This window comes from Caretta caretta, chromosome 21 (assembly GCF_965140235.1).
Source record: "Caretta caretta isolate rCarCar2 chromosome 21, rCarCar1.hap1, whole genome shotgun sequence".
Lineage (NCBI taxonomy): Eukaryota > Metazoa > Chordata > Testudines > Cheloniidae > Caretta > Caretta caretta.
In genome coordinates, this window is record NC_134226.1 from 7,222,467 (window position 1) to 7,250,242 (window position 27,776).

At 50.7% G+C, this 27,776-nt stretch overlaps 1 protein-coding gene across 6 annotated transcripts in view; it reads right to left on the minus strand.

Moving 5' to 3' along the window:
* Window positions 1-15,476: 15,476 nt before the first annotated feature.
* Window positions 15,477-27,776, minus strand: part of TMCC2 (transmembrane and coiled-coil domain family 2) — a 92,526-nt gene continuing 80,226 nt past the window's right edge. For all 6 annotated transcript variants that reach the window (XM_048826558.2, XM_075121952.1, XM_048826557.2 and 3 more), the window contains one exon: window positions 15,477-27,322. In XM_048826558.2, coding sequence (XP_048682515.2) covers window positions 27,011-27,322 — 312 coding nt within the window. In that variant the 3' untranslated portion in view covers window positions 15,477-27,010. The remainder of the gene's footprint in view (window positions 27,323-27,776) is intronic.

A 27,776-nucleotide genomic window follows, 5' to 3' on the forward strand; every position in this document is an offset into this window, starting at 1 on the left:
AATGGAGGATGGCTCTGCGGTTGGCACCGGTAGTCCATCCATCCATGTTAATATGCCTGGGGCAGTTCTCTGACAAGTGTGATCTTCCCTTCCCCTGCAGGAAAGAGCAGCATTTGGTCCTGGGGGCTGGATGTGAGGGGGTTAAGCTTTTCCCAATGGCAGAAGGACGGTGCTTTTCTAACAGCCGGCACGTGCAGGCACCTGCCTTTTCAAAACAGAGTCAGAGGAGCTCCTGTTTCGCTGTGCTAAGACACACATGGCTGATGTGCTCTGACATGCCTTTTGTGCTGGTGGATCCACTCAGAGAATTAGCGATGGTCCCAGTTAATGCCGCAGAAAGCCCTTCTGTAATCATGAGCATCTGCCTTGCAGAGAGAGATGAAAGCGTTAGTCCCCCACCATGCTCACAGCAGAGGCTGGGTGTGGAAGTGTGTGAGGGCCCAATCCCCCAGTGAGTCAGGTGGAGCCGCATACACAGCTGAACCACATCAAGCTGGGAAGAGCCTAAGCAATCGTATCAGCTGCGAGTTCTTTTTTTTTCCCAGACCATGTTAGACAGCCAAGCCCCGCTTTGATCCTCTCAACCTTCCGCACAAGTGTGCTCCCCGGTGAGTAACAAGGCAGAGTGCACACACTGCGTGTGTGTGCCTGGACATCATCAATTCAAAGGCACCAGCTCCAAACTGCCTTCAAGCGAGAGTGAGTTTGTAAAGATCCAGGCCACGGGGTTTACTGAAGCAGACTGGGAGGTCACTGACGCCGAGGGAGCGATCGCTGGAGTGGTTCAGATGTTTCACGTCCCAGGTGGGCTCAAGTCTGATCAGGTAGCCAGAAATGGACTCAATACTGAGAAAACAATTTATTCTTATTTCATATGAATGTATTGCTGCGAATGGACAGCAATGGCCTGGAAAATGGATCATGTTGATGGAACCACAACGCAGGCCCAGCACAGGCAGGACTAATCCAAGCCCGACAGCCCTCCTGTGTCCCCAGCTGCTTGGTTCTCAAACTCTTTCATTCTGTGGCCAGTGTGAGAATCCCTGCTTGTGTGAATGGCCACGTGGTTAAAGGACTGGCCTGGCAGTTAGTGCCTTAACCACTGTGAGTCAGATGAAGTGGAGTTTGTGGGGTATTTTCTGATCTCCGGTAATCCAGGGTACATCAGGAGTAACCCCACTGGGTGCTCGACCCTCGGGGAACTCCATTGCATTGCAACTGAGAGCAGAATCCAGTCCAGGCAGGGCCAGATCCTCCAAGGGCAGAGCTCCTTTGGCTTCAACAGAGTTTTATCAGCTCATGCCAGCTGCGATCGACACCCAGTGCAATTGAGGAGCCCCACTCTTGTTTGACTGCACTGGAGCCATGGACCAGTGGTCTGGATCTGCTCTGTCCATTGTACTGCTATGGCAGCCTTTACACAGACTCGTTAGAACAAACTTCGGACAGTCAAACATGTTTTCTGTAGTCAGGCACCCCAGAGGGTCCCCCTTCTCCCCTCCTGCTCCTCCTCTTCCTCCTCACACTTGGGGCTGGCGATGGAAAGGACTTTCCAGTCTTACCAAAGCTACTCAAAAGAAAACAGGTGTCCGACTCTGACCTTGGAAAGGAATGTGGACGCTGTGTTAGGGGCGAGTGCAGGAACGCTGCAGGCTTTTCCTTTGTCTAGGGTTTGTTTTGTATTCCCCTTGCCGACAGTGCAGGTGTGAACCATCGATCAGTGTGGGTGGAGGGGCAGAGGGGAGGAAAGAATAAAACCCCGGGACTCCACAGGATGGGGAATTCAACGCAGAGGGCTTTTTTTATGGCTATTCTCCCTTTCCCTTGCTGCAGAAAATCAAGGTAAAATCACTCGAGGGAAAACACAGAGATCCCCCTATCTCCATCCCAATCAAAATCAGCAGGAAGAAGCCAAGAAGGTTTAAAGGCAGCTGCAGCAAAAATTCTATTGCCATGCGTGTCCTGCCTGAACTGGGTGCTGGAGAAAGGTGTTGCAATGACAGCTCAGGGGACCAAACCCGCTGGCTGCAAATCCGGAGCCGGAACATCTACCACAGGGTGAGCCCCACGGGCCTGTACACCTGGGCTCTGAGACTTGCTGCCAGGTCCACAGGCTTGTACCTTAAGTGACTGGCCCAAGGTCAGAGAACAGGTCAATAGCCAGGGATTGAACCCAGATCATCTGACGCCACTAGTATCTTAATCACAAGGCTTCTTCCCAGCAAACCTGCTGGCTCAGCATCTCAGAGGCAGCATCGATTGCTGCTTACCACCTGTTGTGCTGATTGCACTGGCCAAAGAGCGCATGCCCCTGCCTGAAGCCTTTACTGACAGGCAGAGCGGGACTTGGCTTTGTCTCTCACCAGCTCTCTCTCATTTGCTGCTCTGTTTCCCATTGCACACCTGTTTCCTCCTCTCCTTCCCCCCAGAAATAACTCTCCATCTCCCAGTCCTATCTCCCCCACCCAGCCAAGTTGCTTTTGCAGTATCCCAGGACAGACCTAGCTAGAGTTATTCCCTCCCCTGGGGTTTGTCTGGCCAAGGCCCGACAGGTGAGATGAGACTGCCCGAGACCTGGATGCTGACTGTGGCTCAGCTCTGACTTCATTAAGCCTTTCCGCTAGGAAATTTGTCCTTCAGATGCTTTGACCTCCAGTGTGGTGGAGCATTTTTCTTGTAAATCCATCGAAATTCCCCTGGAGACAGCAATGGAATGCAAAGCATGTTATCCTTGGTACCAGCTCTTTCTTTTTACTAAGCTTGCCCAAGCTGGCGGGGTGGGGAGGGGATTCCTCGACGTCTGGGATCTCAAAGTCTCTCTCTTTGATGCTGTCTGTCCTGTGCTTGCGCCCCCGCCACACACATGCAGGTCTCTTGCCCCCCGCCCCCTTCCTGCTTCTTGGGATGCAGGCTGCTGAGCAGTGAAAGAAAGAAAACTCCCCTTCCCAGGTCGGACTTTTACAGGTTTCATATCACTGAAGTGTCTCTGTGATAAACAGGTCAAGGTCTCAGCCCTCCTCCCTCCCTCCCTGCTGGTACGAGTGCCTGTCTCACCCAGTAACCCCAAACAAGGGGTCAGGCTCCTCCACTGCCTCGCACCTCACTGGGATTTGCTAATGTTACCAGACCACAGTGCCCCGCTCTCGGGGGTGGTGGCATTTTTACACAGGTAAACAACCACACAAGGAGCGAGGCAGGGGAGAATCAGGCCCAGTTCGCCCCTCAGGAGCAAGGGACTGTCCTCAAGCGCCACACAGAGGGGAGGAAAGTGCTTCTGGAAGCTTTGCCTCCCCCCAGTGCTGGGAGGTGATGTGCAGTGTAACAGGAGCGCTTGGGGTTGCTGCCTGCACAGCACAGAGGAGAGGCTGCTCCGGTAGGTCTGCTAGGGGCACATCTTCACTGCAACACCCCCAGTTAGTCTGGCGCTGACTGGATGGATGCACAGACGAGCTGGTTGCAGAGATTTTTAAGGCGCAGCATTGGGTGGGAATGGGGGAGCTGGCACATTATTTTACTGTCTGACCTAAATGCAGCTGGAAAACTGACAGTATAGTCTTATCAAGATGAATCACTGGATTATTCATCTCCATTAAATGTAATTACCTCTTAGATACAAGTCCTATTCATTATGTTTTTTTACAAGCTCATTGCACTGAAGGGTAATTACACACACAAAACATGTTCTCCTTGTAACATAGGCAAGGGGCAGGCCGGCACCAATGACTGACCAAGCCTTTAGCGGACGAAATCAGTTCTTCCTGTCCACTTCCTACTCGCATACTACGGGGGAACATGCTCTGGAAACAATACCTTGCATGTATATTGCACTTTCCATCGCATTTCACTTTTTCAGACCTGACATAGGGATCACTGCAGCCAGCGCTGGGGTGGAACAAGGCAGCTGTTTAACAGCACAGCGCAACACTACAGAAAAGTTTAGAACAGGACATGAAGAAGAATGCCTTATCTCAATGGAACTGCAGAGGGAATCTCGGTTGGCAGAATGTAGTTACCCACCTTGAATTTTCAGAGTAACAGCCGTGTTAGTCTGTATTCGCAAAAAGAAAAGGCGGACTTGTGGCACCTTAGAGACTAACCAATTTATTTGAGCATGAGCTTTCGTGAGCTACAGCTCACTTCATCGGATGCATACCGTGGAAATTGAATTGGTTCAGATCACCAAAGGTCATGACCCTACTTCTGCAAAAAGTGCTATGGGATCTTTGCTGGTCACATGCAGTTAGCGTCTTGGTTCTGTATCCCTCCTGAAAGATGACACTGTAACATTGGCCACTGCGTGCTCTGTCCTACAGCTTGGCCTGCCTCCTGTATCAACTATTGCTGATGAAATAGGCTCTTTGAAAGGCAGCCCCCCCCAGCACCATGCTGGGTCATTGGCTAAATATGGACTCAAAAGGTGTCACCTCACCACCAATTGCTGCAGACCCCTGGGTTTTTTTCCTTTGAGGGCCGTATACAGATCAAGGTAAAGACTCTGTATAAGCTCTGATGAGCTCACACTCCCAGGAGGTGCATGTGGCAGACAGAATAAAAGTGGAGCGGGTGATGAACTTAGATCACATTGGGCCAAATCCTGCCCTTTTTTACATCAGTGTAAATCCAGTTTAATTCCATCATAGTCCAGTAAGGTTGCTCCAGCTTTTGACAGGTGTAACTGGGTAGAATTTGGCTCATTATCTTGATTCACTGGTGATTAAGCAGGCAGTCTTGGCTGTGAATTTTAGGAGAAAGACGAGCATTGTATTCAAGCCACATTCAGGTCTCAGGAGCTAAGATGGAAATCCACAAAAGGTGAAACTAATTTAAGCCACTGTCTAGCCTATCGTTAAAGGCAATTTGATCTTGTAACCATTATATGTAATAGTTGCTAATCTCCCACCAAGGCAAAACAGGACTATTGTAACCCCCCACTGGTAGATCTCTTGGACTTTGCAGTGCTGTTGCATGATCGATCAGGAGCATGCTTCAAACAGAGCTCAGGCCTGTCTGTACTGTCAAGAACCAGCCATGTCAGGCTGTGCTGAAACGAGGCCCCCCCAGCTTGGTAGTTTTGATAGTGTAGATGGGGCTTTAGAGGAAAGCCAGAATAGCAGCTAATGCACCCATCACACACTCTCTATTGCCCTGTCTTCCCGGTCTTATTGGAAGAACCTGGGAAGTGAGCGGGCGCAAGCCCACCCACTGCTAAAGGCCCCTCCCCCAGCCTAGCGGGAGGGACCACTGGACCCAGGGACCAACTGATTACGGAGGACAACTAATGAAAAACAGGGATCGGGGTGAAGGTCAGAGGTTCAAAATGAGGAGAGCGGATGGGGACACCGAGCAGAGAACCCCGGACAGCGCCCACTGCTCACCTGGCCAGGCCCATCTGTGAGTTGGTTGGCTAAGGCTCTGTCTACATGGGCAAGTGGCAGAAAAAACTTTTGTCGTTCAGAGATGTTAAAAAAACACCCCCCGAAAAACACAAGTTTTGTTGACAACAAGCGCCAGAGTGAACAGCGCGTTGTCGGCAGGAGCACTCTCCTGCCCACAACGCTAACGCCGCTCATTGTGGGTGGAAGTTTCTGTTGGCAGGAGAGGTCTCTCCTGCTGGCAAACAGCAGCTACACTGCGCGCCCTATAGGGGCATGGCTGTCGCGGCACGGACATGTCGCTAAAAGCTGCATAGTGTAGACAGAGCCTGAGACACAGTTAAATGGGCTAATCCTGGGGAAGTGTGTCAGATGTGCTTGGACCGAGATAATCCAGTGCTGCATTTGTGACCTACGGCACTGTGGTAGCTCATTAACAAATGCCAATATTTTGTTGTCGTTTATAAAGTCATACTTGGGAATTCATGCCTGGTCATTTGCTACGTGGGATAGTAGGCTAGTGGACAAAAATATCTTTCTGCCAACAAGATCTAGTCTCTTGGTGTCTTTGTCCAAAGGGTTGGACCAAAGCTGGTGCAGCCTGTTTCACTCCATGGCCACCTGGACCACGAAGGAGTTGGGATTAGGGAGGGAAAACAAGGATTTTGCCCCTTTGGAGGGCACAAAGCACTTCTTCTCAGCCTTCTTTGAGATCGGGCCACAAGTGGCAGGTGTGCACCAAATCTCTTTAGCAGGATCCAATATATCCTCGTTACTAGGGAGCCCTGCTTTGGAAGGAACCTAGCCTGGAGAATATCCAGGAGATCCAGGAGATAGTGGGTAGGTTCCTGAACCTCCTCTAGTAGGAGGTGAAGAAATTCAGCGATCCTTTTCAGAAGGTCTAAGTACTGCCTGTGTTCGTCTGGTGGCGAGGGAGAGGCCAGTGTCTGCCTCATCCGGGCAGGCAGAAGAAGGCACTACCAGTGGATCTGCCGGTACTGGCTGTACCGGCGGCTCCTCCTCAACCAAGTGCTCCTGGGGGGACTGTGGCTTCTTGCTGAGAGCAATGGCCAGCGTCCTCATAATCTGGTGCCTGAAAGTACAGATCCCAGGGCCCCAATAAGGTCAGTGGACAGGATGATAAGAGTAGGGAGATGGGCCCAAGGCTGGAGGATACCATTGGTCCTTTGGCCAAAAGTGCAGTTCATGAGGGCACCAAGACATCTGGGTGGATCTGGAAGCCATGCCAGGGCTGGTAGCTTTTCACCAGATCACCATGGAACCACTAGTACTGGCCCCTGTTCATCTGCAGAATAGGAGTCCTCTGACTCTACTGGGGGAGCTGATGGTACCAAGTGTGCCCTGTCTGACCATGAGTCCTTTATTGCTGGGTCGACAGATGCTCTGGGGCTGGGACTGTCTTTTTGTTATAGGTGTGTACAGCACCTTGCACAACAGGACTCTGGGGCCTCCAGGTGCTACCATAAGACGAATGAACACAACCAATAAGAATTAACCCCCTTCCCCCCCTATGAGTATGTTGTTGATAGTCAATTGTTTCTTAATGAAAGTGACAGGCAGCCCCATTAAAGATCAGGCTTTTCACCTGCACAACCCGCATGGATTACACAAGGAGCAGGTGATAACGGGCTTATTAAATGGCATCCAAAGGTGCCCTGGGGATCTCCGGAGTTCATGTGGCACCGAGAGGATTGTGAGTGAACGTTGTGCAGTGTGTGCTCGGAGTCAGAGTAGATAACCATGCACGCTCTCAGGGTTGCTGGGATGCGTGGCAGCAGCCCACCGCTGTGTGAGGCTTTGCATGACAATGCTAATAGTGGCAGGAAATTTATGAAAGGGGGCAAAGAATTGAAATCAGGAGGGTCAGCAGAAATGGAGGAGTTTCACAACCAGATGGCAATTGCACTTGGTGTGGATTCCATCATTCCAGCTCTCTTTATTTTATTCCTTCTTTTTCCCAGTCTCTGTCTCACCCCCCTTCCTTCCCTCCTGTTTCTCTGTTACAGTCCCTTCCCTCCTTCTCTGCTTTTGTCCCCCCTGCTCTCTCCTTCCCTTGACCTAGCATCAATTCCCATCACAGCCCAGAACTCGCTCTTTTGTGCCGAGACTGGGGAAGGCGTCTGTCTGGCTTATCCTATTGAAAGTGTCTTGAATGCTCCTGTTTCCACTAAACAGTGGGGGGAAAGGCCTGGGACAAGTCCCTGGGAACTGCCTGGCAGTGGCAGCCCTTCGTGGAAGCATCCTCTGTTAACAACCATGCACAATAATCTCACATGGGCAGGGAGCACAGAGGACAGAGGGAGCAGCAGCCTCAACCTGGTCCCTCCTGTTAGAGGCCTGTGTGCTCCTCGGCGGGGGATTTGCATGCTTAACCTACTGCCAGCACCGGCTCCTGCTGCCACGACAAGGGCTCTGCCTAGAGACGTCCTTTTGGGACTTTTCCAGCTACCTTGGACCGGCCCCACGAGCCTGATGCTGCTGAGGAGCCCCAAGGCTCCACCCATTTGGGGCTCCTGTGCCCCCCGCGATGTGGCTCTGCAGCAGCCCTTGTTTGCCTCCTCAGGGGCTCCGTTCCTGTCCCAGACCTGTGAGCCCTGTCACTCTGAGTTATCCCGCTTTCAACAGAGGAATGGGCACCCAGCTGCAGCTGTTACATAAGGTGCAATTAGCGACGCAGGCCAGGGAGGTTTGAATGGCATTAAGGAATTCTACACAGGGTGACGTCAAAGCCTCCCCGCTCCCCCCTGCCGCAGGGACAAAGGGGCCCGTTATGAGCCAGCCTGGACCCGCTGAGTGAATGTGGCCGCTGAGAATGCAAGTCATTAGGAAGCCTGGAGATGCACAGGCTGAAGCAGAGGAATTGTTCTGAGGACAAGCTAAATAAAACAATGGGCACATCAGGGCTTTTCAGACAGGGCCTGGCGCCCCTCTGCCCCGACGGTGCATGTTCAGAATGTCATTTGTCACCCTCTGTTGGCTGCGCGGGGCTGCTGGCTGGGTGAAAGCAGTTTGGGGGATTTCAGGCTGGCTGCCAGCGGACAGGTGATCGCATTGCAGACAGAACCCCTGCCTGGCTGTGTCAGCAAAGAGGCCAAGTCCTGAATGGGACCTGGAGACTGAGCTTTCCCTCTTATCCCTCTGGGGCAGGTTGGAGGCACATTGGTGGGAGTAGCTGTCCCTTGCTGACACCTCTGCTGGGTGAGCAGAGGCCTTCAGCCCTCTACGGAGTCAGCCTGTGCCTTTCACATGAGCACCAAGGCCCTGATCCAGCAAAGCACTTAAGTGCTTGGTTCCCTTAAGTCAGTGGGACTTTTCAAAGGGCTGACATGAATCCTACCTAGCCCTTTACAAAGAAGGTCAGTATCCTTATTCCCTTTTACAGATGGGAAAACTAAGGTACGGGGTGGGGAAGTGACTCTCCCAAGGTCACCTAGCAGGCCAGTGGCAGAGCTTGGATTATAACCCAGGGCCCCTGAGCTCCGGCCCTGTGCTCTATAATACACCCAAACTTCAAAGCTTAAATGTAAGCATGTGCGTTAGCACTTTGCTGGGCTGGGGTTAAATTAGCACACTTACTTTAAAACAAAAACCCAGAGCAGCAGCTGCAGATTCACTTGCCCTGATTGGTGCAATGACAAAGGCTCCTGTTCTGAAGGCTTCAGGTCATAAAAAGCTCCCCCAGCTGAGGTCAGGAACAAATTCCCACCGGTGGTGTAGCCTTGCACTACTGAGTGCTTTCTGGAAGCCTTACGCTTTGCCCTGAAATATCCACCACCAGCACTGATCGCTCCGGCCTGGACCCAAGGCTGGAAAATGCTGCAAGGAAACCCCAAGGAGCTCTGAGACCCTGGAAGCTACAGGGAATGGTGAGGAACCAGCCTGTGTGAGCCTGTTGAGATGCCAAGAATGCTGGAGAGCACAGAGACTGAGGCAACCCTGAGGCCAACCTTGAAGGCCTGGAAGACACCCAAGAGTGAGACAAGATTTGGAAACAGGTGGTATCAAGGGACCAGGAATGCAAGCTGGGCCAGGTGCTGCCAGACAACCACTGGCTTCTCAGCATTATGATTATTATTTGTATTACCATAGCACCTAGGAGGCCTAATCATGGACCAGGACCCCATTGTGCTAGGCGCTGTACAAACAGAGACCAAAAACCACTGGCCTCTCAGCACGCTCAGTAAAGATCTCTCTCCTACAACTCTGTCTGCCTGAACCACTACCCAGTGAGAGACATTCATCCCTGCCTCCAGCGTCATCTTCACTATGAGCTCCTTTGTGCTGGCCAGCTGCCATGTGAAAACATGCCATATTAATCTGCCCTTGATTGTCTTCCTCCACTTGCCACCAGTTCTGCCATTGCCAAATAGCCACATTGGAGAGCAAGATGCAGCCTCCCTCATACGCAGCAAGTTCTCTGTGCACTGGACTGGCAGAGAAGACCAAACCGTAATCAGAGCATGTGGTTTTACAGAGCTGCACAGTGGAGGAAGAGCTGGGGTGGACGGGCCGAGTCTCAAGCCAGGAAGCTAGTTTATAAATTAATCTGGTGCAGCTGCTACTGGAATCCTGTGTCCGATCCTGACGCCCTCAATTCAAGAAGGAGGTTGATGAAGTGGAGACCATTCAGAGAAGAGCCATGAGAATGATTATAGGGGCTCTGATCCCCTGAAAATCAGAGCCTGGGGGGGCCTAAATACTGAAGCACCCAAACTCAGTGACTGCTCTTGAAAACATTGGCCAGAGACCATTTACTGCAGTGGTTCACCTGGGGGTTGAGCCCTCCCCACCGGTCCATGCGGTGGTATATTTTGAGAAGCAAGCAGTGGGGGGGCTTAGTGGGGTGGCAAGGGCAGCTGGTATGTGAGAGGAGCCTCACCTAATAGAACAAGGCGCAGAACAAAAAAACTGGAGGAACGCTGATTTATTGAAGATACTCATCTGACCAGCTGCTGTTTGGTTGACACGTAGCCCTCACACAACACTGGGATTGCTCAACAGCCATTTCCCAGCCCCTTCACCTGTACAAGCTACTCCATGTGTGGGATTTCTCATACTCAGAGCCTGCATCGTACGATTCTCGATCTTCATTCTGCTACATCCTTTAATTCTAAGCATCTTCTCTGCTTCTTCTCCTTATGCCCAGCATTCCAGACACAAGAGAAGAGAAGCAAGATCCGTTAATGATGCCTCTGACACCCAACGGAAGGACAGCGATGGTGTAGGATACATGCTCCCCTGATCCTGAGTCACTGCCAGAGGGGAAGACAAACAATCCAGCCTCCCCGCAACAGGAAGTCTAGTGATCAGTGCTGCTTTTGTCATGTGAGCATGAATCACCAGGGTTTAACAGCTTTGCGTGATTTCACAGAATTATAGAAGTTACAGATATTAGGGTCCATCTATTCCCTCCCCAGTGCAGGATTGGTCCCCATGGCCTGTCTATTCCCCAGCACTTGATCCAGATCTGTTTTTAATGTCCCAAGGAATGGGGCTCCCAACCTTTCTGATAGATCCCACCGTCATGACCATCCCTTAATTTTCTCTATTCTTTTCCCTGCAGATCCTGTATTTCTTGCCCTAACCCGTCATGGTGTATTGCTGTGAGTTGTTAAACAGCTTCCGTGCTCCACCCCAGTGGTGGCTGGAGTGATGGCTGTGTTTAATCTGCATAAGCCTGTTAAGTATGTTGAGATCCATTCATGATGAAAGCTTATAAGCATTCCTGTAAATCCAAACTGTTGTTATTGCTACTCTCACTTGTCTGTAATTTCTCCCCAGAGGAGCAGAGCACCTTTAATCATTCTCGTGGCTCTTCTCTGAACCAATTCATAACTGGGTCCCTGATCCCGTCAGATTCTAGCTTGTGGGCAGCTGGGTATGAGATTTTCATCATGAGCTTCTTTGAAACCAGACTGTCTGCAAGAATTGCTGGCAGGGTTGACAATAGCAACACTTTGCATTTACGGAGCATCTTCCATCCAAAGATCAGAGAACACTTTACAAAGGAGGTCAATATCATAACCCCCAATTTTAGAGCTGGGAAAACTGAGGAACAGGGAGGTGTCTTTGCTCACAGCACACATCAAGTCAGTGGAAGAGTTCTAAAGAGGAACCAGGAGTCGCCTGCTCTAACCATTAGACCACACTCCCTTCAAGAGCTGAGCATAGGATCCAGGAGTCCTGGCGCCCAGCCCCGTGCACTGAACAGGAGAGATCTCTTCCAGTGCAATTTATCGTCAACACGGAATGGCAAGCAACTCTGCCACAATCCCATTTCCGCCCACTCCTATGCATTCCCTCTGCAACACCCTGGGGGAGGAGCCGGAGGCAGCAGCCGCCCGCTCTTTAGACGTGTTTTGGAAGAAAAACAGCAAGGAGCTCAGGCTTAGGAGCAGCAGTGAAATATCTGTGGTGAACATTTCAACAGCAGAACTGTCTGCTTCCCCACCCCAGCATCACAGGAATAACAGAGCATCCCCTGGGGGTCACCAGGGTAAGCCACCCAGGCAGGGGAAGCCAGTTCATGCAGAATCCAGAGGGCCTCACCTATACCCTTTGTTAGCCATAGGCACATAGGATTTACCATGCCATGCAGAGGCCACTACCTGATGGTTCAGAAGGTGGCCCTGCCCATAATGCACTGGGGCAATTGTGCAGCCCTGTGTTTGGCATGTAGGTAGGTGAGATGGGGCACACATGTTCGCTCCTCATCCCTGCTGTGGCCTGATGAGGCCATCCAGCCCTGGGTCTACACCTGGGCCCAAAGGGACATGACCCTGCTGAAGTGGGCACAGGGGAGTTCTGTCTGTGGTAGAAGTGATCTCCTGGCCCTTCATGAGAATGCCCCGGGAGGTGTAAGTGTAACAGCCCTGGCCCTGACACTAGTCCCTGCTGCAGCTGGAAGGCAGCTTGAGCTGGGGTGGGGGCTCGGAAATGGCCCAAAGGGGGCAGCGGAGAGGCAGTTAGAGAAGGAGGAGGCAGAAGGAGGCAGCGCTGGTCGAAAAGGGGATTGGCTGAGGAAGCTGGACCATGAAGCGCCGGGTGCAAGGAGCTCATCACGAGGGGCACAGAGCTCTGCCCAGTGGGGTTGCCCGTTGGGGCACTGATAGCGGGAGATGGTTTGGGCGCCTGGGGCTGGCTCTCGTGGGTGGACCAGCTGGAAAGAGGCACGGGCGTCACAGTGTTGAAGCCAGGAGCATCGCATGCCGGAGAGAGGGGAAGGCAGGACAGCTGGGGTGAAGCTGAGCGCAGCCAGGCAGAGGAGAAGTTGATTCCTCTTGGGGTGACAGCCAGGTGCTGAAAAACTTCGTTTCTGGTGATGGTAATTTACAGTTTATTGCCCTCGTAAGCGAGTATTTGATGTTACTCTATATTATTTATTGTGTACTATCCATCTATTCTTTCTATTCTGTTATTAGTTCTGACATATTTCTGGATTTTTCTTGTATAAAGTTGACAATGTTAAGGTTCTCTCCATTGTGTTGGTTTGCCCCTGCCTCTGCTCATGGTGGGCATAGGCTAGTCGAGGCTCGGGGCACCAGTCAATCCACCCTCTCCCACCACTCTCAATCAGCACTGTCACTGCCCCAGGGCTCTGGTCACCAAAGGGGCTGCCGTAAGAAGGGGGTCCCATGAGCAAAGACAAGCCCCTAGCTCCAGTTCTGCCCCTCTCTCTGATCCAGCATCCCTGTCGGCGTGGAGCTTATCCCTGGCTCCTAGCCATGCTTCTGGGGAGCAAATACTTCTTCCACCCCATGTTCTCTTCTCGTTCTCTGCCTCGACTCCAACAGGCTCCCTCCACGGGCTCTCTTGCTGCTGGGGGTCACGCCATTGCAATGCTAGTTCCTCCCATGAGGAATCTCCCACAGCACCAGCCACCTGAGGGCACATCAGGAAACAGCAAGGCTGCCAACACTCCCCCATTATATTAGAAGTCCCTTATTTACATAAAACATTGCCTGTCTCCTACTCAGTCAGCACGGGCCCTCTTATATCCCATGTAATGCCCTAGTGCATGGGATCACTGCACCACTCAAACTTGGCCTGGTCACCCCCCATCCCGGTCATGGCAGAGGCTCTCACTTAGCTCCCGACATCCATGTGGAACTTGAACAGGAGCTGCAGCGGCTTCCTGGCCCAGCGCCTGAGGCCCTGGGTTCTCTGCAGTGCCCCGGGCTGGGAAGAGCGAATCCCGAGGAAGGACGGTGCAGGGAAGGGACTCACCCCCCCGAGGCTCCAATCAAGAGTGGGGCCATCTCAGGTCTGTCCCCCTATTTGAAATACACTGTGGGCCACCGCAGGAAGTGGAAGCAGGTGCAGAGTCTCCAAAGGGTTAACCTTCACGCCAGGGCGCTGCAGATCTTGATCCACTAATTGCACCCACCGAAAATGCACTGGGGCTAACCCAGGCACTGGGCAACCCCCGCGAGGAGGCAGATAGGGCGCTAGAGGCAATCACGGCCAGCACACGAGGGGAATGTTGCCCCTTAGCCACCGAGCCAAACACTCAAGCTGTGTCATAGCCAGCATAGGGCCAGCCCACCCCCTCCATCCCCAGAGGGATCTTCCAAAGCCCCCTTCTCAATGGCCAGGAGTGTCTCTGGACACTGCTGTTCTGCGGTGTTAAACAGAGAGTCAAAGGTGGAAGCTTGGCGCCCTCTTGTGGTTAGAGCTGAGGAGCTTCTTTAAAAGTTCCTTTTTTCAAACCTGCCTTCACTGCCAGGCCCTTGGGAAACTAATTCCAGCCTGTACAGTCTGGGGTCCGCGGGCACTGGCTCACCCAGGCTGGCTTTCCAGGGAGCTGGCCTTAGAAAGCCCACCCCTGCTGCTCCTTCCCTTTGCACCCTCACCCTTCACATTTCCACCTTGAAATCAGCCTGATGATAGCCCTTGAGATGGGTGTGTATCCACCTAGCAGGTACAACCTGGCCAGAGGCAGGGCATACTTCCCACACTCTGCCACCCCAGCATGACCCACAGGGAACCCTTCCGGCGGTAAGAGGAGGGCTGAGTCTCCATGGCCCAGCTGTTCACTGGCCGCTCCAAGCAGAGTAACAGCAAAGAGGGCATTGTGATGGTGAAGGCCAAGAGTGGGGCTAGGGAGGTAGATGGAATTAGCCTGCTTGGAATGTGGGCAGGTGCCGGAGGTTAATAAACCCTCTCCCCCCCCCCACCACCACCTCCATCATTCATGTCCCAGGATTTTCATTCCCACTGGAGGTCTGGCCCTTGGTTTTGCATTTCACCTGCAACTGGCCCCTCCAGCAGCGCGGCCCCGAACAACACGCTGGGTCTTTCATTCAGTACTGGCTCCAAGGGATGAATGTAGCCAGCTGCCCTTTACTGCAGCTCCTTGGGGCGGGGGGGGGGGAAACTAAGTCACCCCACTATGAGGGACCCCGGATTTGCTAGAGCCTGACAGTGGTTTCTTCTTTCCACACCATGGCATGTTCTAGTGTAGACAAGGTGCTGGTGTTTTGTTACTTGTTGTAAGTCTAGAGGCCATGGTGCAAAACTTGGAAAGAAAACTGGAAGAGGTAACTCAGGTTAGACAAGGCCTAAGGCACTCTGCTACTGCAGGGATCAGCAGCGTATGCAGGCGCAGCTAGGCCAGACTCCCAGTGTATTTAGCTTGGCAGCCCTGCCAGCCTTACATTGGCCTCCGTGTTCTTAGCCTTCCTTCTGGGTGAAAATCAACCCAGCGCAGAAGCCAGCCCAAGATATGAGCAGCTCTTGAGTTCCCACTTACACTGTTCATTAGTAGCTCACCGTTTCCTTGCATGCCCCTTGTCTGTCTGTACCCATCTGTTGTCTCAGGCCTGCTTCTTAGATTGGAAAGTCTTTGGGGCAGTGACCAGCTTTTTGTTCTAGATTTATACAGCGCCTAGCACAATGGTGGGCTTGGTCCACACCTAGGTGCTAGCTCAATACAAATAAATAAAATAATGAATGTAAGTGCTCCAAACCAGTTTTAAATGGGGCTCGGTGCCTAGCCTCTCAGCACGGGGTGAATATCAACCGCACTAAAAGCGCTTAGGTCCAATTTTTCAACAGAAAATGAAAACCAAAGGGCCAAGGGAGCTCTTTTTGGAGATTTCAGACTTTGAAAGTTTATTCAATTTTTTTACAGCTATTTAATGGCATAAAATCTGACAATGGTACAGACACAGAGCCCCTCACCGCTTGCTCCTTGCCAACGATTCTTTTCGGCCGACTGGGCAAGGTGTGCTGAGCAGCCCAGCAGCAGGTGCCCGGTTCCACAGACCAGAACGGGGAAACCGAACAGGGGAGGGAATGAGGTGGGGGAGGAATTCCATGCCGCACTCCAGCAACAGCCTGAAGATAAGACGAAAAAGCTTCCAATCGGGTGTCAGCCGCACAGAAATCACACACAGCAGAAACGCAAATGCTCTAAGATGCACCCAACTCCACCTCCCAGAGATGTCGTATAAAGATCCTCAGCTCAGATCCTCAGCTGGTGTAAACCGGCACAGTGTAACTTCAGTGGCGTGGATTTGCACCAGCTGAGGAGCTGACCTGAGGCCGACGCTCTGGAAGCTCTGCCCAGGGCTGGAGGACAGGGGTTACTGTGTTCATTGGGCCACCTTTTTGGGGCTGTGCTGTGGGGCGGCATTTGCCCCTCTCAGCTTCACACCTCTATTCTTGCGTACCCTGTAGGCAGCTGCTGCCCACTTCCCCTCCTTCAAGGGCCCCCTCTCGTCTTCTTTGCCCCCCTCCACACTGCTCGCCTCACTTCCAACCTCTTCCCATTGCCCTGGGTTTGGTCTGCATTCCAGCATGAGCTCTTGGGGGCAGGCGCCATGCCCTTGGTATACATCCTCTGTCATGCCCCCAGCCTCTGTACACGTGTTCATTAGCCAGACTATAGTCCCTAGCTGCGAATCAAGTAGAAAACATGAGCTCCGGGAGACTGGCCCAGGGTAGGAAGTCATCCTGCACCCTCGAGGGGATGAAAGGCCTCCAGAGTACACTGCTCCATAGACACACGCCAGGAGGGACACATTGGGGGTGTGCTGGGTAACACATGCAGAGGTGCTGGCTGCCCACTCGGGCCCTACAATGGAAGGGTAGCTCAAGCCTGGGGGTAGACCCTTTCCAGTTGGTGTCTAACCATTCATCTGCTCTCAGTGGAACATAGAAAATTGGCAGCCCCTCCCCGGGGCCTTCACGAGAGCCACTCCACCCAGAGAGCCAGCTTCTTGGCTGGTGTAAAGCCGTGCAATGCCACTAAGCTGCTAGAGTCAGCAACGCTCCATTGAAAGCAATGCAGCGGTGCTGATTTACACCAGCCAGTGAGTGCCAGGGGGCCACTGTTGCACAAAGGGAACCCATCACGCTCAGAGAGCAAATTAACCCCAGGCGGCATTGGCCTCTCCGCTGAGCTGGAGCCATCTCACCATCCCTTTGGCTGGCCGGGCATGAAAGTTCTCCAGTGGGGAGGGAAGGAATCGCATCTGGAGCCCACTTGCCAACTCTCCACTGCCCTCCTCAAGCTGATTTCACATACAAGTAGCCTGGTAGGGAGAGGTCCTGCCCACGCACAACGCCCACCAGCACTCTCAGGGATGCTACAGCACCTGCCCCAGGCACAGCAAGTGACTGCCGCCCCCCCCTCCCAAGATTTGTAACTTGAGAGCCAGCCTGATTTGCTTCTCCAGCAATGGGAAGGGAGTGGGGAGCCCCTCATCACCTGATTTCCCTCTTCGGCCACAGAATCAGGCTGGGAGTGGGGGGGAAGCTTGCCAGTCACTCCTTCTGGTAACGGATATGGAGGCAACTCACTGTCTACTCTTCCACTCTAGCCATAGGCTGGAAGGGAAGAGGGCAGAAAGGAACAGGGGCCAGTTCACCCTCCAAGCCAGCAATGGCATCAGCTTACTTTGAAACATCAGGCCCCAAATCCCTGGTCTTGTTTGCTCAGCTGCTATTTCAGATTGCTTCGGTACTTTTCTAGGTCAGTGCAGGCAGCTGAAATCCAACCTGGGATTTGGCTACCTTATCACTTTCCAGTGGTTAAGAAATAGCACAGGATCCCATAGCAGCTGAGCACCAAAACAGACCTAGCCTGTTGGATCTCTGCTCCTGCACGTGTGCAAAGGGGAACGTGGGCAGAGGCCCTGGCTGATTATGAACATGCGCCCCCATGATCCAGCCAACAACCTGTGAGGTTTATCCTCAGTGCAACATAAAAAGCTCTTAAATGCAGTTAACCAGGATGGTACCTGGTTGGCCTTTCAGCAAGTTTTCAAAGTTTTCAAAGAGATGTTAAGAGTAACAAGAAGGGTTTCTTCAGGTATGTTGGCAACAAGAAGAAAGCCAAGGAAAGTGTGGGCCCCTTACTGAATGAGGGAAGCAACCTAGTGACAGAGGATGTGCAAAAAGCTAATGTACTCAATGCTTTTTTTGCCTCTGTCTTCACGAATGAGGTCAGCTCCCAGACTGCTATGCTGGGCAACACAGCATGGGGAGTAGGTGGCCAGCCCTCTGTGGAGAAAGAAGTGGTTTGGGACTATTTAGAAAAGCTGGACGTGCACAAGTCCATGGGGCCGGATGCGTTGCATCCGAGAGTGCTAAAGGAGTTGGCGGCTGTGATTTCAGAGCCATTGGCCATTATCTTTGAAAACTCATGGCGATCGGGGGAAGTCCCGGACGACTGGAAAAAGGCTAATGTAGTGCCCATCTTTAAAAAAGGGAAGAAGGAGGATCCTGGGAACTACCGGCCAGTCAGCCTCACCTCAGTCCCCGGAAAAATCATGGAGCAGGTCCTCAAGGAATCAATCCTGAAGCACTTACACGAGAGGAAAGAGATCAGGAACAGTCAGCATGGATTCACCAAGGGAAGGTCATGCCTGACTAATCTAATCGCCTTCTATGATGAGATTACTGGTTCTGTGGATGAAGGGAAAGCAGTGGATGTATTGTTTCTTGACTTTAGCAAAGCTTTTGACACGGTCTCCCACAGTATTCTTGTCAGCAAGTTAAGGAAGTATGGGCTGGATGAATGCACTATAAGGTGGGTAGAAAGTTGGCTAGATTGTCAGGCTCAACAGGTAGTGATCAATGGCTCCATGTCTAGATGGCAGCCGGTATCAAGTGGAGTGCCCCAAGGGTCGGTCCTGGGGCCGGTTTTGTTCAATATCTTCATAAATGATCTGGAGGATGGTGTGGATTGCACTCTCAGCAAATTTGCGGATGATACTAAACTAGGAGGAGTGGTAGATACGGTGGCAGGTAGGGATAGGATACAGAGGGACCTAGACAAATTGGAGGATTGGGCCAAAAGAAATCTGATGAAGTTCAACAAGGATAAGTGCAGGGTCCTGCACTTAGGACAGAAGAATCCAATGCACCGCTACAGACTAGGGACCGAATGGCTAAGCAGCAGTTCTGCGGAAAAGGACCTAGGGGTGACAGTGGACGAGAAGCTGGATATGAGTCAACAGTGTGCCGTTGTTGCCAAGAAGGCCAATGGCATTTTGGGGTGTATAAGTAGGGGCATTGCCAGCAGATCGAGGGACGTGATCGTTCCCCTCTATTCAACATTGGTGAGGCCTCATCTGGAGTACTGTGTCCGGTTTTGGGCCCCACACTACAAGAAGGATGTGGAAAAATTGGAGAGAGTCCAGCGAAAGGCAACAAAAATGATTAGGGGTCTGGAACACATGACTTATGAGGAGAGGCTGAGGGAACTGGGATTGTTTAGTCTGCAGAAGAGAAGAATGAGGGGGGATTTGATAGCTGCTTTCAACTACCTGAGAGGTGGTTCCAGAGAGGATGGTTCTAGACTAGTCTCAGTGGTAGAAGAGGACAGAACAAGGAGTAATGGTCTCAAGTTGCAGTGGGGGAGGTTTAGGTTGGATATTAGGAAAACCTTTTTCACTAGGAGGGTGGTGAAACACTGGAATGCGTTACCTAGGGAGGTGGTAGAATCTCCTTCCTTAGAAGTTTTTAAGGTCAAGCTTGACAAAGCCCTGGCTGGGATGATTTAATTGGGGATTGGTCCTGCTTTGAGCAGGGGGTTGGACTAGATGACTTCCTGAGGTCCCTTCCAACCCTGATATTCTATGATTCTATGATTCTGGTAACAAGGAAGGGAAAAATCCCTGAAGAACCATAGCAAAACCTTCACTCAAGTTCATCCTCCGAAGGTATAAAATGGCAGTCCCCCAGCGTGTGGGAAGTAGCTTTGCTAAACCAGAAGCCCCACGGTCCACAGAGAATGGCAAATGACACCTTCAGCGTGTCTCTTCCCGCACACCTCCATCCGTCCTTTGAAATATTTTCTCATGCTTTTCCTTCCTTCCTTTCTTTTTTTGCTTTATCTTTTGGAAAACGCTCTCATCATAGGATATATTTTTTTAAAGTACTTTCCAATTTCAGAAAATTTTTTCGTTTCATTTAATTGGTTAGCTGGTTTTTACACATTTATTGGAAAAAGTTAACAAACAAAAACAAATAGTAGCAAGGTGAAATTGAAGCTTCCCATGCATGGAAGTGCTGATGGGAAAGAGACAGTATAGGACAGAGAGAGGTACAAGTGTCAAGCAACGACAATAAATACAGCCACACACGGCATCAGAAAGGGTCGTGGTGCCGAGGGGAGCCGTGCCTCTTTCAAGCAAGGCTCGGGTCCTGATGATGCCTGCACCTGTTTAAGCCTGAGTAGTTCCCATTGACTTCACCTGGGATTTTCAAAAGGACCTAAAAGAGTGAAGTTCTTGTCTCAGACGATGGGCCAGATTTTCAAAGGTGCAGGTAGGCGCCTACTGGAACTTACAAAAAAGCCTCAGTAGCTTAGAAATCAATGGGCGTTCGGCAGTTATTTTAAACAGACACTTTTGCAAACCACACAAGATGCCTATCCGCGTCTTTAGGCACCTGAAAATCTGGCCCCAAGCTCTTGGGGTAGGGCCTGTCTTTTCTTATGTATTTGGACTGCACCCAGCACACCGGGGTCCTGCCTATGAGCAGGGCCCTCAGGTGAACTGCAATGCAAATATATGACAAATAATAATCATGAAAAGTGCCTACTGCTGATGGAAATTCAATGGTGGTGGGGGGGTGCTAACGTCTCTGGAAATCACAGCTTTCAGTGGGACTCCCCACGGAAGTAAAGCTACTCATGTGCCTGCGTGGTTGTAGGCTCGGGACCCTTCTGTCCTTGCTGCTCTGTGGCATTTGTGCTGCAGTCACACGGATGATCAAGGTGAGCAGGGATGGGTTTGTGCACCTCAGTATTGGTAAACCCTGCGGTTCATTCACTGCACTGTTGAAATCCCTAGCACTAAACATACGATTCATGATATTTTTTGGTTTAATGTTTTCAGGTCTGATGCTGCAAATGATAACTAGCTGGCACGGGGTCTGTCCCATTGGCAGGAGGCTTTCCAGTGACTTCAATGGGCTTTGGAGCAGGACCATTGTGATTATTACCATGAGCTTGCAATGGCTTGATGAGACCATCATGGTAATGACACTAAGCACAATGCTACCTAGCAGTTGTTTGGCAGGATCAGGCTCTTAGGGTGAAATTCACCCCTGTTCATAAAGGCTACAAACCACATAATGCCATGATTTAAACCCTGTTTTGAGGCTCTGAATAATGCCTCAACCTTGTGCTGGTGGGAATTTCACCCTTTGTTCTCCAAAGAACACTGTCAGATGACAAATATAAATGATAAAAAAAACAACAACAAAAGAGCAAATTCCTCATCCACGTCATTAACGATCCCCCCCCAGGAGAATCACTTCTGAAACCATTTTTTTACACGCTAAATGGCTTTTTGCCATTTACACAGTCGTTCACTTTTTGCATTTGACTCCTCTTGCACAATGGAACCACAGTGGTCAGTTTAAACTGTTGGGATTTTTTTTAGTCAGTTTCAATTCCTGGCTGTGAGGTTGGGTTGCAAAAACTGCAGGAAACTTTTAAGTTCTGCACAAAAAATCTGTTCTGGTAGAAATCACAAGAAAACCCAGGAAACATTTCTGTAAAACTTGAAACAAAATCTAAATTTGGGGGCTGAAACTCCCCGCCAGTGTCCCCGAGACAGAATATTTGTGGAGTCTCAGGCCCAGATCCTGCAAATACTTAGGCGTGTGCCTAATTATATTCATGTAAGTTGTCCCATTAAGGTCAGTAGGAACAACTGAGTACAGTTACCTGTGTGCCAGGGTCGGGGCCACTGTCATTGAAGAACAGGGACATAAAACTGCCCCATAATATCTATTAAAATCATTTTTAACATTTCAAAAGTTCTCTGCAATTTTTCCTAAAATAAACCATCTCCCCACCCTGGCAAATAACTGCAGCTCTTGCAGAACAAAATCAAGGCAAATATGCCCTGAAAATCCAGTGGACTGAGAGTCTGACACTGCCCTGATGTGTGACCATGGGCATGACAGTTGCCACGCTCTGTGCGTCTGTTTCCCCTCCCATCCTTTGTCTATTTAGATCATAAGCTCTCTGAGGCCAGCACTGTCCCTCATTATGGGTATGTACAGCACCTAGCATCATGGGGTCCTGATCTCAGTTGGTTGTTACCATAACACATATAATGATATATTATAAAACAGACAGTGATAGGGAGTAGTACTACCCCTTTAAGAGACAGTCTGGAGTTTACAGCCAAGAAAGGCTGGGCACAATCAAGGAGCACCCTGTCCCACCCTTGTGGCTTGGCTACATAAACAGGAAAAGGCAGCAGCTGGGCTGCTAAGAAAGAAAGGATCAGTAGCTATGTTGTCTGCTGCAGATCCCCAGGTCACTAGCCTGTCATGGGTCCTAGAAACTTTGCTATTTCTGCATGTAAGTCTGGTTGCCCTGAAGTAAGGGTCTTATGATTGTGGTTAAGTGGTTCCTCCCTGATCTGGTGCCTTGGGAAAAGGGAGAAAGCCTGCCTCCCTCCTACAACATTAAGGGTATGTCTGTGCTCCAGCCACTTCTGGTGCTGCTGCTGAAGTGTAGACTGAAGTCTACACTGGGGGTTAGGATGCCCTAACAGGTGCTCAGCGCTGTGACATTTTTCACAGCTCTGCATTGTGTAGCTTGGTTGACCTAACTTTTAAGTGTGGACTAGGACCTCTAGTGATGGGGGGGGGGGTGATTTGGAGGCTTTCTTAAAAGTTTTTTTGTTAGTTTGGTTTTGGCCTCCCCCCATTCTTGAATCCTGTGCAGACCTGAGAAGATCTGTTTGCTCAAAACAGCTGTGGCTTGTCCTTTAAAAAGTGCTCAGAGATAGAGAGGGAAACCTGTCAGCCAAATGAAACTTGGGAAGCTCTACAGTGCAGCCTGATCACTACCACCAGGTTAGCAACCCTTCCACTCTGTCTACTGCACCTCTTTGCCTTCTATGGCGTGTCTCTGACACTTAGATGGGAAGAGCCAGTGGTCAGCAATTGCCCATATCTCCATAAGGGAGAGCACAGGTCCTGATTCTGATTTTATACTGTTGTCAATTAGGAGCAGTCAGCGGACAAGTGGTGTAAGAGGAGATTTAGCCCCAGCCACCCAAGATGCTGCCTTGCATCTTGTCATAATTTGCACTTGAGTGGCACTTCCCCATCACTTGGCGTGGATGTAAATGATGAGACGCAGGTCAGGGCAAGGGCAAGGGCGAATCAGGCCCTACACTTCCCAAGTCTAATCTCCACTACATTTTGCATTCAAAACTTCCTCCCTTTATTTATCAACATGTCCCATCCCAGATTTAGTTCAGCCTCTAAATACTGCCGCTGGTGTGTGTGTGAGGCACCTCTGCCTGCCACCTGAACGGTTGTCACCAAGTCTTTGAAACCCAATTCCTCCAGAGAAACAACCAGCCATTAAAATGCAGGAGAAGCAAGATATTCTTCTGTTTCTGCTACAGTGTGGGCAGGAACAGCAGAGCTATACTTTGACTCAGGTGGGCCTGGCTGCTGAGGAGAAGTGGGTTTGGAGGGTAGCTTGGGAGTCCGCCTTGGAGTTGTTTTGCCTGTTCCCTGCTTTATAGCTCTGGTGCAGCTCATAATGCAGGAGACAAGGGGTGTAGCTGTGTGGAAGCAGTCAGAGACCACAGTGATCTGTGAACCACTGTTCCAGGTAGTAACACTGCCCCTGCAGCCTGTACAATGATACTGACAGTGATCGGATTAGGGATGGACAATGCTTTTAGTACGATAGACAGGCAGAAAGATCCCACAGATTCCCATCCATTGGGCAGCAGGAGAGTGGCTGATTGCAGGGAAATGCCTCATGCTCTGTCAGAGTTCTAGCTGCAGGAGGAGAGGATCAGGTCAACATGTGGGTCCTGAGGCATCAGGGAAATAGAGGGAATGGCTTATTGAGAGGGGGAGGAAACTTAATGGAGGGGTTAAAGGGCCCCTCTTCCTCTCCTTGCTCCTGGTGGAGCACACGTGACCTTGGCAGCAATAACTGGTGCTGCAGCCTAACTGAGACCCGACCCAGGAGTTAGTGGTCATCTCTGAAGAAGGGATGGTCCTCGCTTATCACCTTGCAGACCATGATCGCAAACTGGTTTTGCGCATGTAAAGAGCTGCTTGAGGGGTGGCCTGGTCCAGGGGGTAGGACATTGACCTAGGATGCAGGAAACCTGGATTCTATTACCTGGTGTGTCTCCTATTTAAACTGTAAGCTCTTTGGGGCAGGGACTTTCTTACTACATGCTAGTTTAGCACCCAGCACAATGGCGCTTGGACCTTGATTTGGGGCCTCTAGGTTTTACTGAAATAAAACAAAAATACCTTTGCAACGTCTTATTTACACTAGAGTGAAAAAACAATCGGGCCCCCTGAAAGGAGCTCAACCTTTTGTCTAATTAATCAGATCCCCTGCCTACTCCAGACTGGATGCTCCGTTGAAGTCCGTGGAGCTACCCCAGTGAAAGGGGAACCAGAACCTTAATTATTAGGCCCCAGTGCATGAAAGCATTTAAAGCATGTGCTTAGGACTGCCCTTCTCCAGGACAGCACTTAAGGGTGTGTTTAAATCCTACAGACTTCAAAGAGACTTTAGCAAGTGTTTAAAGTTGAGCATCTGCTTACATGCTGTCCTGAAGCAGGACACTTTCCTGAACCTGGGCCATAAGTTGTAGCCATTTGGAATTATCAGTGTATTAAGATTTCTGCCCCTCGGGTCTGAGAATATCAAACCTGGTGTCAATACATAAATTAGCTCGTCGTTTCCAACAGAATCCAAGTTTCCTTGGATAACTGATAAAATCAGGAATGTTAACTCTAGCTAAATCCTTACAAAAATACAAAATAAATAGGTCTATAGAAGAGAGGTTGGGGCTCACATCCCCCCAGTCTCCAAGAAGGCTCAGAGCATTGCTTGTACGTTTCATGTGAGCTTTTCCAACAGAGGTCTCTGCAGTATACGGCTGATCATTCTAAAGAGCAGTCCCCACCACCTAACACCAAAGCCGAACATGGTGGGGTGTTATTTCAGGCGTGCCCCCTCCCACTGCCCAAATGTTCTAGGTCCAGCTCTTAACCAGGGGTGCCCAACTCCAATGGATGCTCGAGGTTCCTGGACCCAGTTCCAGGTGCTGGTATGAGTGGCAGAAATGCAGGAGCCAAGCTTAGGTGCCCATATTTGATAAGTGGACACCCCACATGTGTTCATCCTTCATAACCGGCATGGAAAAAGGCAAAAGGATGTCGGAGTTTTTGAACGGGCATTTGCAAATGTCTTGCAGGAAGGATTGCCATGAGGAGGGAAGCAATCTATCATCTAAAGAACTCCTGGGGTCTGATTCTCCACCGCGTTGCACCCTGTGCCCTTCCCACGCTACATCAGAACAGGAACGTTCCACACCTACTCTGCACAGATGTGTCTGCACAACATGGGGGGAATCAGGCCCAATGCTTCCTCCTCCCAATCCATCCACCCTCTAGTCATTTATTCTTTATCATGTATCCATTCTGGCAAAGGTGCAAGGATTATACACAGACCAAGATCTGGAATGGGAAATGCAAGCATGTCCTTTATCAGCCATGCTTCTTGCATATCGTTTGCAACAACCCTTGAATAACTGACCTTTGCATCATACAAATGGGATCCTTGCACTTCTGCCTATAGGAGCAATCCTAGCTAGGATTCATTGGTCAATGAAGTTAGACCAGGAATGAATTTCCTGGCTAGATCTTTACACTCCAAAGTCACAGCATATCCCCAGTGTTCAGCTGAGAAACCAAAAGATAGCATAGAGGAGCCCATACCACCTTCTAGGTGTCAAAGCCCAAGAAACAAGGGGAGAGACAATGCAGGCGTTTTCCTTTAACAGACAAAGGTGACTGGCTGTTCACCAAATTAGGACAATCCCTCCTTCCAAGCACTCAATCCTGCATTCCGTGCCACACCACCACATCCACTGACTTCTTTAGTACACCTGTAGAATTTCTGGCTGTGTCAGGAAAGCAGGAATGAGCCTCAAAGATACGAAAGGCCAAATTCTCTGTGACTGTAAACTGGAGCTAAACCCAGTTGCAACAGGAGAGGATGTGATTGTGTGTGTGTGTATGTATACATACACACACGCACATAAATATGAAACCATTCAAGAAACTTTTGAGACAACATGCTCTGTCTTCTTTAGCAACATGGAGGCTGTGATAGCAGCTGCATTTTACCCCCACGCTCGATTCACAAATGGAAACAGAACCTCGAAATAAATTAAAACATGCGCACAACACTTTGCGTAGATCGTAAATTTCATAGGTGCAATGTTGGAAGGTCCACGTGTCCCTGAAGAGATCAAACAAAAGCCAAAGTAGGAAAAAAACTAACGCCAACCCACTGTGTTTCACCTGTGCCAGAAGTGTATGTGTTTTCTGATCAGAACCAGAACTGGTATCCGCTGGCCGTACGCCAATGATCAGCTGTGCAAAGGAAGCCATCCTAATAATAAATAGCAACCCCAATTCTGTGTTCAGCTTGTCAGCTGTTTGGTAACAATGGGAATGAACAAGCGTCTGGTCTGGAGAAGCTGGTGTGATGTGTACATTCTGTTTCATCAAATATGCAAGCTCTCCCAGGAGCAGAAACATTAGAATATTCACTTTGAGCACCACTTCTTCCTTTTGCTATTGATTTCTTTATTGCATCCCAGGTATGAGCTTTTCACCAGCCTTGTCTTTAAGAAAAAACTTCTCCTCTCGCTAGAGAAAGTTTCCCGGTGGCTGGGTTCAAAGGCAAACTCTGCTCTGGATACAAAGCTTTTAAATTACAGTCCCGGTAGCAGCTGGCATGTAAAGAAAGCCTCGTGCCCAGAGACTATTATGATAATGTCATTAAAAACAAACAAACAAACTAAGAACATGCCAGTTACAGGCTTCTTCCAAACTCTCCATCGCTCTCCCCATCCTCAACTCCCAGGGCTTCGCGGAGGAGTGAACAATTCTGGCACAACAGCCCACATGTGCTCCTGGCCACAATGAGGATGCAGGATGTGAATACGGATGGGTGCAGGGGGTGGGAAACCAGGCTGAACCGAATGAATGAAGACATTTTATGGAAGGCTCCAGTTTCTCCCCCACCCGCCAATCCCTTTCCTGTTTTCTCAGTAGGAAAATGGAATGCTGCCCCCAGGGAATCAGCTGGGGAGCAAAACATGCGCCAGGAAGTAAGCGATGGAGTCCCAGTGCTTCCAGAGGAGGAAGAGGAAGAGGAGCAGCAGGGTGGTGCTGAGGATGCGCATGCGGGTCTTCATGAGGGGCGTGATGAAGTTGGCGATGGTGGAGACGAAGACGAGCAGCACTGCCATGAGGGCCAGGATGACGTTGATGAATTTGCCTAGCAGGGCCCGGGCATTGGCGTTCTCCACCCCTTCCAGCTGCACCACCTGCTGCTGCTGCTGCTGGAGCTCCAGCTTGGTGACGCGGGTGAGGCACGACTCCACCGCTTCCTGCAGAGGTAGACGTGAACCACGGTTAGTTTGGCCGCAGGGTAGGACACCACAGCGTAGCGGCTACACCGCTACGTAGAGAGTGCTGTCTGGTGGTTAGAACCAGGACTCCTGAGTTCTGTGCCTGTCTCTGTGAGGGAGGGGAGGCTGGTGGGTTAGAGCTGGGGACTGGGGAGCCAGGACTCCTGGGTTCCGTGCCTGTCTCCGTGAGGGAGGGGAGGTTGGTGGGGTAGAGCCAGGGACTGGGAAGCCAGGATGCTTGGGTTCGGTACCCAACTCAGGGAGGAAGTGTAGGTGAGAGTGCAGCGCTCCTTGTTTCTGTTCCTGGCTGTGACACTTTGGGACAAGATGCTTAAACAATGCTGGGTGCCTCAGTACACCCACCCGGAATAGGGGAGTGTTATTCACCTACCTAAGGTAGGTTGCAAAAACAAAAGGAGTACTTGTGGCACCT